At 37.9% G+C, this 12,831-nt stretch overlaps 1 protein-coding gene across 6 annotated transcripts in view; it reads right to left on the reverse strand.

Annotated features, from left to right (window-relative positions):
* LOC134359854 (nucleus accumbens-associated protein 2-like) overlaps nt 1-12,831 on the reverse strand; it is a 68,719-nt gene that overhangs the window by 18,532 nt on the left and 37,356 nt on the right. For 4 of the 6 annotated variants that reach the window (XM_063073602.1, XM_063073597.1, XM_063073599.1 and 1 more), the window contains 2 exons: nt 10,957-11,054; nt 4,443-5,354 (listed from right to left, as the gene is read on the reverse strand). In XM_063073602.1, the coding sequence (XP_062929672.1) occupies nt 4,443-5,298 (856 nt within the window). In that variant the 5' untranslated portion in view covers nt 5,299-5,354; nt 10,957-11,054. The remainder of the gene's footprint in view (nt 1-4,442; nt 5,355-10,956; nt 11,055-12,831) is intronic. The other 2 variants (XM_063073600.1, XM_063073601.1) reach the window with 1 other exon arrangement.

Consider the following 12,831-nt stretch of genomic DNA (forward strand, 5'->3'; position numbering starts at 1 on the left):
AGAAAGATTGGCTAGCAGTGATGCTAAAACAAGCTTACTTGCTGTAAGACAAGCTGCTGAAAACCACCAAGGCAGACATCTTTTATTTTTAAGAGGATATGAATACTAGGGCAAGCTTTATTACAAATGTATGGGACTTTATTGACATCCCACTTGGACCATCATGTGCAGTTTTGATTAACTTAACAAAGAAATGATAGTATTGCCAAAGAATGTGTGTAGCCAAGAATCACTACACCTGTTCCAGGGATGGTACATTTGCTGAAAGGTTTGACAGGCTAGATGCAGTACATCTCCTCTGTCTGAGGAGTCTTTTAACAGGGAGGACAATTTCAGAATAAGGGGTAGGAAAAAGAGGGCCTATTCTAGTTGGCTGCTGGTGACTTGTGGTGTTCTGCAGTGGATGGTATTGGGACCATTTCATTTTACATTATATGTCAATGATTTGGAAGACAGAATTGAAGGCCTTGTGGCCAAGTTTGCAGACAATCCAAAAATAAGTTGTGGGGCAGTTAGTGTTAGGAAAGTAGGGAGTCTGCAGAAGGACTTTGTTTGGGAGAATGGGCAAAGAAGTTGCAGATGGAATGTAGTGTAGAGAAGTGTATAGCATTGCACTTAGGTAGAAGGTAAAAAGGCACAGGTTATTTTCTAGATGAGGAGAAAAATTATAAAATTAAAGGTGCAAAGAGATTCGAGAGTCCTCATGCAATATTCCCTAAAGGTTAACTTGGAGGTGGAGTTAGTGGTAAAGAAGGCAAATGCAATGTTAGCATTCATTTCGAGAGGATTAGAATACAAGAGCAAGGACGTAATGCTGAGACTTTATAAAGCATTGCTGAGACTGCAAGCATAGGATTGAGGGTAGTTTTGGGCTCCTTATCAAAGAATAGACTGCTGTGTTTGGATAGGGTTCAGAGGAGGTTCATAAGAATGATTCCAGGAATGAAAGGGTTAACATTTGAGGAGCGTTTGATGGCTCTGGCCTGTACTTGCTAGAGTTTATAAGAATGGGGGGGGTGGGGGGAATCTCATTGAAACCTATCGAATATTGAAAGGCATAGAGTGGACGTGGAGAGGATGCTTCCTATAGTGAGTGAGTCTAGGACCAGAGGGCAGAGCTTCAGAATATAGGGACATCCATTCAGAACAGAGATGAGGGGGGATTTCTTCAATCAGAGGGTGGTAAATGTGTGAAATTCATGGATACAGATGGTTGTGGAGGCCAAGTCTTTGGAGACATTTAAAGTGGAGGTTGAGAGGTTCTTGATTAATCAGGGCATCAAAGGTTATGGGGAGAAGGCAGGAAAATAGGGTTGAGAGGGATAATAAATCAGCCATGATGGAATGGCAGAGCAGATTCGATGGGCCGAATGGCCTGCTGCTTCTATGCCTTATGGACAATTTAGACAAAGATGAGAAATTTCTTCACACAGAATTCTGTGTGGATTTAAAACACTGCAGCCTCTATTACTATCCATTCAAAACAAAGATGAATAGATTTTATGATGTGAAGGGAATCAAGAATTACAGATCCGAGCTAGAAAATGACACTGAAGAAAAATATCAATCATGACTTTAATGACTGGTAGGTCAGGGGTGAAGAGCCAGATGGACCTTTGCTCTTTATTTCTTCTGTTCTTAGCATTTGTTGAAGAATATAGGTACAATTTAATATTTAAGGAACATTTTATCATACAAAACTTTCATGTGCAGAAAGTACAATATTCAAGTCAAGATACTGAAGATCTATTCCTTCTATATGCCTTAATTTATTGTAGATTTGTGATTAAGGCAGTAATGACCGTCATAACTTTGCAACTTTGACTTTTCTACTTTTCTTTTTTGCATTCCACATGTCCAACCAGTGCATATCAAAGGGCAATTTTGATAGGTTCTATTTCCACTATTCTAATTGTATTTGGAAGAGACGAGTTCAAAAGCATCTTAGCCCACAAGACTGAAATTTAAAGCATTCCTATGGCTCCCAGATCTCAAAAGCCTTCTACGTCTCTCTCGACAAGAGTTTTATTTTAAAAGAACAATTAATGTTGCAATATAATCTTACTCAGATTTAGGTATTGCATAGAGTTATGGTGTAGATACGGATCATTCTGGCATTCATACTTCAGATGAGCCTCCTCTCAGCATGCATTTGCAGCATCTATTCTTTGAGTGGCTAAATTTTCAACTCTAAAAACACTTTTTAAGCTAATTTTGGAAACTTAATGCATTAACAATTTCTGCAAATGTATACCAAAGATAGATGCTGCAATTCCAATGAACACTTTTTTTTAATATAAGCCTCAACATACAATGCCTATAAAAAGTATTCACCCCCCACCCCCTGAAGTTTTCATGCTTTATTATTTTACAACATTGAATCAGTGGGTTTAATTTGGCTTTTTTTAAAAAAACACTGATCAACAGAAATAGACTCTTATGTGTCAAAGAGAAAAGAGATCTCTGCAGAGTGATCCAAATTAATTACAAATATAAAACACAAAATAATTGATTGCATAAGTATTCACCTCCTTCAAGTCAGAATTTAGAAGATGTAATTACAGCCTAAGTCTACGCAGATCCGTTTCCATCACTTTGCACATCTGGACACTGCAATTTTTCCCCTTTTTCTTTACAAAACTGCTCAAGCTCTGTCAGATTGCATGTGGATCGTGAGTGAACAGCCCTTTTCAAGTTCAGACACAAATTCACAATTGGATTGAGGTCTGGACTCTGATTTGGCCACTCCAGGACATTCTTTGTTGTTTTTAAGCCATTCCTGTGCAGCTTTGGCTTTACGATTGGGGTCATCGTCTTGCTAGAAAACAAATTCCCCAAATTACAATTCTCTTACAGACTGCATCAGGATTTCCCTGTATCTTGCTGTATTCATTTTATCATCTACCTTCACAAGCCTTCCGGGGCCTGCTGCAGTGAAGTATCCCCACAGCGTGATGCAGCCACCACCATGCTTTCACAGTACGGAGAGTGTGTTTTTGATGATGTGTGGTGTTTAGCTTACCCCAAACATAGCGCTTAGTCTGATGGCCAAAAAGCTCAATGTTGGTTTCACCAGTCCATAGAACCTTCTTCCAGCTGACTTCAGTCTCCCACATGCTTTCTGGCAAACTCTAGCTAATATTTCAGGTTAGTTTTTTTTCCCCCCAACAGTGGCTTTCTCTCTGCGACTCTCCCATAAAGCTGTGATGGGTGAAGCACCCCGGCAACAATTGTATGCGCAGTCTCTTCCATCTCAGCTACTGAAGCCTGTTACTCCTCCAGAGTTGTCATAGGTTTCTTGGTAGCCCTCCTCACCAGACCTCTTCTTGCACAGTCACTCAGTTTTTGAGAACAGCCTGCTCTAGGCAGATTTACAGCTGTGTCATATTCTTTCCATTTCCTGATGATTGACTTAATTGTACTCCAAGGGATATTCAGTGTCTTGGAAATTTTCTTGTATCCATCTCCAGACTCGTGCTTTTCAATAACCTTCTAGCAGAGTTGCTTAGAATGTTCTTTTGTCTTCACAGTGCAGTTTTTGCCAGGATACTGACTCACTAGCAGTTGGTTCTTCCAGATACAGGTGTATTTTTACTACAATTAATTGAAACATCTTGACTGGACACAGGTCTCTAAAACCAGATCTCAGTTTAACTGATTATGTGACTTCTAAAACAAATCTACACCAGTGATGATTTGTTGTGTCATATTAAAGGGGGTAAATTCTTATGCAATCTATTTTCTGTTTTATATTTGTAATTAACTTAGATCACTTTGTAGAGATGTTTTCATGTTGACACAAGATTCTTTTTCTGTTGATTAGTGTTGAAAAAGCATAATTAAATCCACTGAGATTCAACGTTTTAAAACAATAAAACATGAAACTTCCGAGGGTGGGGGAGAGATGAATACTTTTTATGGGCACTGTACATCTTATCTCCCATTTCATTCGTTTCTGAGTGAGATGCGTTTTCCATTCATGTTTTTCATGCCAGGTAGCTATGCGGAATATACGTTTATAACAAGTCTTTAAGGATGTTGGTGTCATGCGATTCAGAATTTATCCTTTCTCTGGACATCAATCATTTCTACTGTAAAATACCAAAGAGTGAATTTACTTTTACCTTAAACTAATGAAGCAATTGATTTTTTGTTAATCAGATAGAAAGAACATGAAACATTTTTCCTGCTTTCTCTCATGTGAAGCATTATGAATGCTTTTCATATTCTACAGAAAACCATATTCTATACTCCACATATAACAATCTTTTTAGTGAAAAATGTTCTTCATTTTGTTTCTTATTTGTATTCCTCAGATGTGTGCCTAGTACTCCATTCTTAGCCCAGCAATTATAGGAAATTGCTAAATACGGGAAAGCACTAGAAAGTTTAAATGAACAAATTAGCAACAAACGTAGTTAGTTCCAGACAGCGTTTCTTACCATGGTATGCTGTTGATGCCTTGATGTACATCTGTCCATACTGATCTTCTGCCATCGTATCATATGCTTCATCCTCTTCATCCTCTTCTTCATTATGGTAAGAGGTTGGACTATCTGTTGTCTGATTACTGCTTCCACCTGGGCTTGTGCGCTCTGCTGGAGCATAGTTTACTGGTTGTACAAAAGTTGTAGCACCCCATGTTCCAGGATAGGAAACTCTGGGTAACTTCAAAGGAGTGGCACAGTTTTGGTTACTGGAACTCTCACGCTGGCTAGTCTCCAGTGAACGTTTTGTTGAGAGAGCATGAATACCAGGTGCCATCAGATCTGGCTCACAGTGCTCGCTCTTCACCCGGGAAAGCAGTGGAATGGGTAAAGCCGGGGACACAACGGTTAAGGTAGCAGGCGGCTGGAGGGGGCAAGGGCTTTGCGGCTCAGAGCCAATATCTTCAGTGGAGGCTGTCTGAGAGTCACAATGTGGGGAGCTCACTTTGAACATCAGCTCGGTCCCTTTCTCAACAATACGCTGTATTTGCAAGAAACCAGCTGTGTACATCACCACCAGCTGCTCACTGGCTGCCATGGTAAGTTTGCCGGTGTAACAGAAGGAAAGGATTTGCTGAAAGCAGGCAGGCGGCACAGTGGCAGGTAGCTCAAATGCATTTTTACTGTTGCCACTGAACAAGTCCCGAAAATAGAGGCTGTTTGCAGCCAGCACAGCTCTATGTGCCTTGAAGGCTTGACCTTTGACCACAATGGAGACGTCACAAAATAACCCCATTAACCGCTGCTCATTCAGGCATCCCAGAACATTGTTCCCAAAATTTGGAATTTCAAGATGGAGGATCTGAGCCATGGTAAAGGTGAAGTTCTGGTCCTTGCAAGACTCACAACGACAGCATCAAAACAAAACTGCAAATAAAGAGTTGGGAAGATAGGGTGGGGAAAGAGAAAATGGCAAAGGAAGAAAGAAAACCAACAGATCAGTGCTGACACTACACTACAATTTAAGACAGAAAAGCAAAAATTTCAAAATCTTGCATAGTTGTTTCAATATTTTAAAACTTGACACCACAAATTACCTATAATTTTATTTAAAACAGATAAAATCCCTTCTTAGCCAGCTCAATCTATACAAGTCAAGACCCTGTACTGCTGTGCACCGAATACAAATGAGCAGGATAGCTATTAACATTCAGGCTGTACACTTGAATGAATGAACCTTTTGACTGATGCAGCTAAATGCCAACCAGATTAGAAATGAGACTTCTAATCACAGTACTGTTAACTTGTTGCGGATGTGAAGTTTTGCATTGGTACAAGCTGTAGTCTGATGACTCATTGCAATGGATGGCAATAGGCACAGTATACCATGCCTAGAAAGAGATAGCTCTGAATTATGCATGCATCCTAGCGCTTCCACCACAGTATGGTCAACAGAGCCATACACAATTTTTTTCCAATATATTGATAAATATTAGACCAACAGGCTTTTTATCTTTAATAGCATTAAATGTAACTGCTAACAGAATGACAACTAACAATAATTCAGCGATTCATCTATAGATGAATCAAAGATTACTTACCGAACTTTTTTGGTATTAACAGACAGTAGGTGACCTAGCTAAATATCTAAACACATCTAAACTACAGGTGTCACATGTCTTGCCAGACAGCAAGCTGTCAAAGAAATGCAGCAATAATTCAAATTATTCAATAACTATGCAGTACAATAACATTAATGAATAATTTAAACTGTATTGCAATTGTTGAAAAGGCAGTATAGGAATTTTGAGATGTTAGCTTTATCTCAAATGATTCACAGTATTAGGAACTTTAGCTCAGCAGTTCTTGTAAAGATATCCAATCACACTTCTCTCCCCCGCCCCCCTTTTCCAAGTATATATCCAAGTAAATTTTTAATATGCTCCAGCATGCTTTTGAAAAATATTCAAGATAGGTTTTATCATTAAAATTCTCATTGCTCTTCTTATTTTTGTCATTTATGTTAAACTCTTTGCTGGTGCACAAACATTTTCACTGCATTCACTTTATCAGAATGTATAACTTTGGAAGTTCAATACCTCTCAATTTTCTTAAAAAGCAAGATAGCTTTAACATATCACACTGTTTTAATTTGCATGTATCACCACATCATTAAATTGAAATGGACCAAAGGACAGATATCAGCATCATCTCATTACAATCAAGATTGATATGCAATAAAACTAAATACAGTGAATTATTCTGAAATAGTTCACTATGATTAAGTTGTCACAAATTAATTTTGGAGTTTGAAGAGATTTGGTATGTCACGAAAACTAACAAATTTCTACAAATGTACAATGGAAAACATTCAGACTGGCTGCGTCACCACCACCAAGTATGGAGGTTCCAATGCACAGGCTGCAGAGGGTTCTAGATTCAGTTGGATCCATCACGAGCACTAATGTACCCACAATGGAGATCTTCAAAAGGTGGCATCTATCATTGCAGACCCACACCACCTGGGGCATGTCTCTTTCATTACCACCATCAGGGAAAAGGTACAGGAGCCTGAAGACCCACATTCTGTTAGGAATGGCTTCCTCCCCTCAGCCATCAGATTTCTCAACACCTCAAACACTACCTCACTACTGTTTGGCACTATTTATTTTTTTGAAACGTAGTAAATTTTTTTTATGTCTTGCACTCTATCGCTGCCACAAAACAACAAATTTCACAACACATGTCAGTGATAATAAACTTGATTCTAATACACAGTACATTACTGGAAGAAACAAACAACTATAAAATACAAACAATGCGGTGCAAATTCAATGGTTAGCTTATTTGGACTTGACAACGATTGCCTGGTTTGGGCTGAATCAGAAACAGAATCAGGTTTATTATCAACAGCACATGTTGTGAAATTTGTTAACATAGCAGAGGCAGTACAGTGCAATACATAATAATATAAAGAAAAAATAAGTAAATCAATTTAAGTATATACATGTATATTAAATACTTAGATCAAAAATAGTGCAAAACAGAAATAATATATTAAAAATAGTGAGATAGAGTTCACAAGTTCAATGTCCATTTATGAACCATTTGGCAGAGAGGAAGAAGTTGTTCCTGAACTGTTCAGTATGTGCCTTCAGGCTTCTGCACCTCCTTCCCAATGGTAACAATGAGAAGAGGCATGCCCTGGGTGATTTGGGGCAGGGGGGTCCTTAATAATGGACACCACCTTTCTGAGGTACTGTTCCTTGAAGATGTCTTGGATACTACTTGAGGCTAGTACCCAAGATGGAGACGACCAATTTTACAACTTTGAGTGTACATTCTGCCATAAAATAGAAAACCTACACACAATACAGGCTCTTCGGCCCACAAAGTTGTGCCAAACATGTCCTTACCTTAGAAATTACTAGGCTTACCCATAGCCCTCTATTTTTCTAATTTTTTTTTCTTGTTTTCTAAGCTCCATGTACTTTTTACAATAACATTTAGAGATTGGGCCAGCTTGGATCTTGCTGGCCTGACTGGGTCCTATCAGGGCATTGAAGGTGCCCCAATATTTGTGAAGACCAACATTGGTACAGCATTGCAAGTTATTTCTCTACTTTACAAAATCCACCGGGTCAAGTCAAATACGGAAGTAATTTCAAATTCAGATTGGATTATGTCAGTGATTGCATCATTTTTAATCTAGTATATGGCATGTGATCATGTGGTCTTTTCTTTAAAAAAATCAAGCAGACTGTCTGTTTTGCAGAGTAATTCTGTTCAGTCTGCAACGGGTGTCAATCACCTGTCATTAATACTCTATCCCACTGCCATTCTTGCATTTTTGGGCTCCAACACTTTCTAGCCAAAGACCCTCTTCCATTCATTCACATTGAAGATCAGAGGTTAACAATGAATTCAGAATCAGGTTTAATATCACCAGCATATGTTGTGAAATTTGTTTTATGTCTGGCAGCAGTACCTCGGTGGTGGAGGACCTTGATTATGGACGTCACCTTTTTGAGGCACTACTCCTTGAAGATGCCTTGGATACTACAGAGGCTGATGCCCATAATGGAGCTGAATAATTTCACAATTTTCTGCAACTATTCCTCAGCATTTTGTGTGTGTAATTACAGTATTTCAGATAACTAGCTTTTGCTGTTTGACTAAAGTTGGTCATGCACTCACTGTAGATGCTGCCAGATCTGCTGGGCATTTCCAGCAACTGCAGTGCCCTGCCTCTCAATTCCAGCATATTCTTGGTTATTACTTTAATTCTTTCTTTGCTTTCACTAATCAACTGGATAGCGCTAAAGGTATGGGACAAACTTGATCTCTATCCAATCACAATCATTCCCTTTGTACTTTCCACGTCTGCAATTTAAAACACTTATCTGCGCCCCTCATTTCTCTTGTTCTAAATACGGATCACTGACCCAAAACGACAATTTCTCACCTCACGAAATGCAGAGTACTTCCAGCACTTTGCTTTCTGCATTTAAATAGTAACTTGCATGGCTAGGATAATTGCAGAGACAGAGTATCCAAAAGCAAATAGATCAACAGTTAGTGAACGCACACAAGATTTCCAGCATCTGCAGATTTCCTCATATCTGAGCAGCTAGTGAAGTTGCTTTGCAACTCCAGTGACCCAGATTTGATCCCAATTCTGTGCTGCATGTAGTTTTCACTTCTTTCAGATGATTGTGCAAGTTGTCCCAAGCTTGTCCAGTTTCCTCTCAGATCTCAAAGGGGTTAACTGTTAACTTAATTGGCTTCTGAGATATGCCTCTAAGTAGGTAGGTGGCAGGAAAATTTCAGGGTCAAATTGATGGCAAAGAAGAATTAAAAATTGAGGGTGCAATAAATGGGGCTGATTTGAGCGCTGGCACAGACCTGATAAGCTGTATGTCTTCTTATGCCATCAGAAAACCACCTACAGAGGGTACAGTCTCAGAATACAAGGACTTCCCTTTAAAACAGATTAGGAATTTCTTTAGCCAGATGGTGGCAATGCTGAGAATTCATTGTCACAGATGACTGTACCGGCTAAGTCATTGGATATATTTAAAGCAGTGCTTGATGGGTTCTTGATTAGTAAGGGCGTCAAAGATTATAGGGAAAAGGAAGGAGAATGGGGTTGACTGGAATAATAAATCAACCATAAATGAAAGCTTATGTCTCTAACTCAGATCCAATAATGCCTCAGAGGGCTGTGGGTAAGCCTAGGTAGTTCTAAGACAAGGAAATGTTCGGCACAGCTTTGTGGGCCAAATGGCCTGTATTGTGCTGTAGGTTTCTATATGTATGATTAGTGAAAAATGTGAAAACTTGAAATTGGTCCAATACTTCCTAAATTATCCAAAGAAAGATTTTAAATTGAATGCACAATTTTTGTGCAGATCAGAATTAGATTACCAGTTAGTTAAATGACAAAGTTTGTTCTTTGGCAACAGTACAGTGCAAAGACAAAAATTATAAACACCCATAAATAAATAGTGCTAAAAGGTGGATAAATGAGATAGTATTCATGGACCTCTCAAAAATCTGTTGGTGGAAGGGAAAAAGTTGTTTCTGAATCATTAAGTGCAGGTGTTCTGGTTCCTGTACTACCTCCTCAATGGTAGTAATACGATGGTATATTCTGGGTGGAGAGGGTCTTTGGTGAGGGATGTCACCTTCAAGGAATCCCCTTTTTGAAATTTATCAAAGACAGTCGAAGGAAATATGAATTGCCATGTTGTATGGTTTAGATTTTATAAATAGCAACACTGAATATAAAAATCAGGACAATCTTGAAATGGTAAAAGGTTTTAGCAAGAACACATAGGAAATACTGTGTGGCCCACTGCAAAATGGTACAAGCTCAATGGAAACTTGAAGCATAAAAGGTCAAAGAGAGACCTTAGAAGTTAAAGATGTATTTCAGTAGAGAATAAAATGTTGAGGGATGAGATAGAGAAGTTTAAGAAAAAGGATGAAGGGTAATAAATAGTGATGGACTTTGTCAGTTGAAAAGGCATATTAATAGAGCAAAAAGATTTAATAAAAGTGAAAGAGAATTTTACACAAGAGTACAATTAGAAACAGGAACTCTTCTTTAAACAAATAGCCCAGCAAAAACCGCTTCCTAGAAAGTAGGCCACCCTAGTTTGAAATGGACAAATGTACTAAAGAGTGTGGCTAGACTGGATGGTTGCACAAATTTGGAATACAGTGGATTCTGGTTAATTGGGACATATCAGGACCAGTACATTTTGGCCCAATTAGCCAAAGTTTAATGGAAACTTAAAACATAAAAAAGGTACAAAAAAGAGAAACTACCACTTCACTGAGTAATAAAGTATGTATTTAAATGACAAATAGAACAAATAAGAGCACTATCAATATTACTAGAGTACTATAAAACTATTAGTGTTTAATCTAGTGTATGCTGCCATCTTCTTTGGATTGACTTCTTTCAATGACTATATCCTCCAAATCTTGATTTTCACTTAACATTCAAGATGATTGTTAATACCTTCAAATTCTTCTTGGTTTCCAACTTCTAGCAGTGAAATGGTTTCACTTTCACTCCCAGCTGTTTCTGGCGTCTCTATGCCTGAATGCGTGAAAACGCTGTGAGCAAAACAGTTCAGAATTATCATACTGCTCATTTCTCAGCAACCATCAGCGACAAAAATCAGCACTTTTTGAATACAAACACACACAACTGACGCTATTTAACAACTGTTCACTCTAAGCACTGCGTAGTATCACGCAAGTGCATGCAACTGACACTAGTTAGAAGCTGCCACAATTAAGTGGTATTGCATCCCAAGTAAATGAAGGGAATCCCAGCTATTTTCTTGATTAGTTTCTGTTCTTGAAGAGTTGGCCCAAATGAGCAGCTGCCCCAATTAACCAAGGGATCAATTGGTATCCACTATATTGAATAAATTGGTCCTGAGCTATAACATTTAATGATTCTACTATATTTACTGAACATGAGATGCACTGGAGAATTATTTACAGAACAACTCCTGGTTTGTGAAAGCTGAATGTAGTTCGGATGGCATTAACCTAGTATCAAGCACTAATGAAAAGTATTTTCAAAAATTATTACACAGAAAGGCTCATGGGGAAAATAGAAATAATAGTACAGTAATGCTTCATCCAAAAATGCCTCTTCCACACAACATCATTTCCATGTAATGGTGTTGCATTAGAGTAGCTGCTTCAGACAACAGCAAGGCATCCAAGGGTAGCTTTCTAAACTCTGGCAAGTTAGATTGTTTTGTCATCTGAAGATAGGAGATTACATTATGTCTGCAGCTTCTGGGAACATGCCATGACACTACATTTAGAAGTTTTGCAACTTTACTGAAAACTTAAATATGGCTTAATGTATTTTGATCTCCTTCATGGAGAGAGGCTTCTAATACTTGGCAGTCATGAAATGATCTTGTGAATAGCCAAATACTTTGCAGGAGCTTAGAAATAGATTTGTCTCCATTACAATTTGTTTAATCACATATTACGTTGCATTCTGGTCTTCTGTCCAAAATAATGATCAACTTCTATTAATCTATACTCTGGAGCCAACTGCTGCGTGGTATAGAAAGGTTTTCTTCTACTTGATGTACAGTACAGGTTTCTTTGGTTCTGCAAATCTACAAAGCCTGTAAATAAATCTGATTCTGAAGATGGAGGTTTCAAACCAGCATTCCTTTCAATGTAAATCAACCACCACTGTTACACTGTATTTCTTCAAACTAATTTAATAGAGGAAACTTAACATTAGCTATATACAAGGGCAATTTTTAAAATTCTTGATTAAATAACTGTAGATATGGAAAGAGTTTTGTTTATATGACCATAAAAATTACTATTCTACTACTATTTATTATTTCCATGACTATTACTATTTTCTAATAGTAGTATTTCTATTACTATCTATTATTTATGGTGCAACTGTAACAAAAACCAATTTCCCCCGGGATCAATAAAGTATGACTATGACTATGACTATGACTATGAAAACAGAGGGCTGAAATGAGAAAACAAACACCTTCACTTCGTCTTTAAAAAGGGGGCAAAAACACACTGTAAATAGAAGAAAAAGTTAATTCACCAGCACTGTGTTAGATCACAAAACCTTCAGTAAATAAATAAGACATAGGTTACATGCTTTTGGTATCCAACTGCAAAGTAAGTGTTGAAACTGAAGCAAGAATCTTGGAGGATACACTACCTTTCAAAAATATTTAGTTGAATGTAGTAATTTTTCCTTTCAGTACTCAAAATTAAATTTTGATTTATTTTCCTAATTATCTATGACCTCTTGCATTCCACGTCCAAAACTGATGAAAGTGATTAGTTATTGTAATTGTCTGTTAGATATTGCACAACTGCT

The sequence above is a fragment of the Mobula hypostoma genome, chromosome 21 (assembly GCF_963921235.1).
Source record: "Mobula hypostoma chromosome 21, sMobHyp1.1, whole genome shotgun sequence".
Taxonomy (NCBI): Eukaryota; Metazoa; Chordata; class Chondrichthyes; order Myliobatiformes; family Myliobatidae; genus Mobula; species Mobula hypostoma.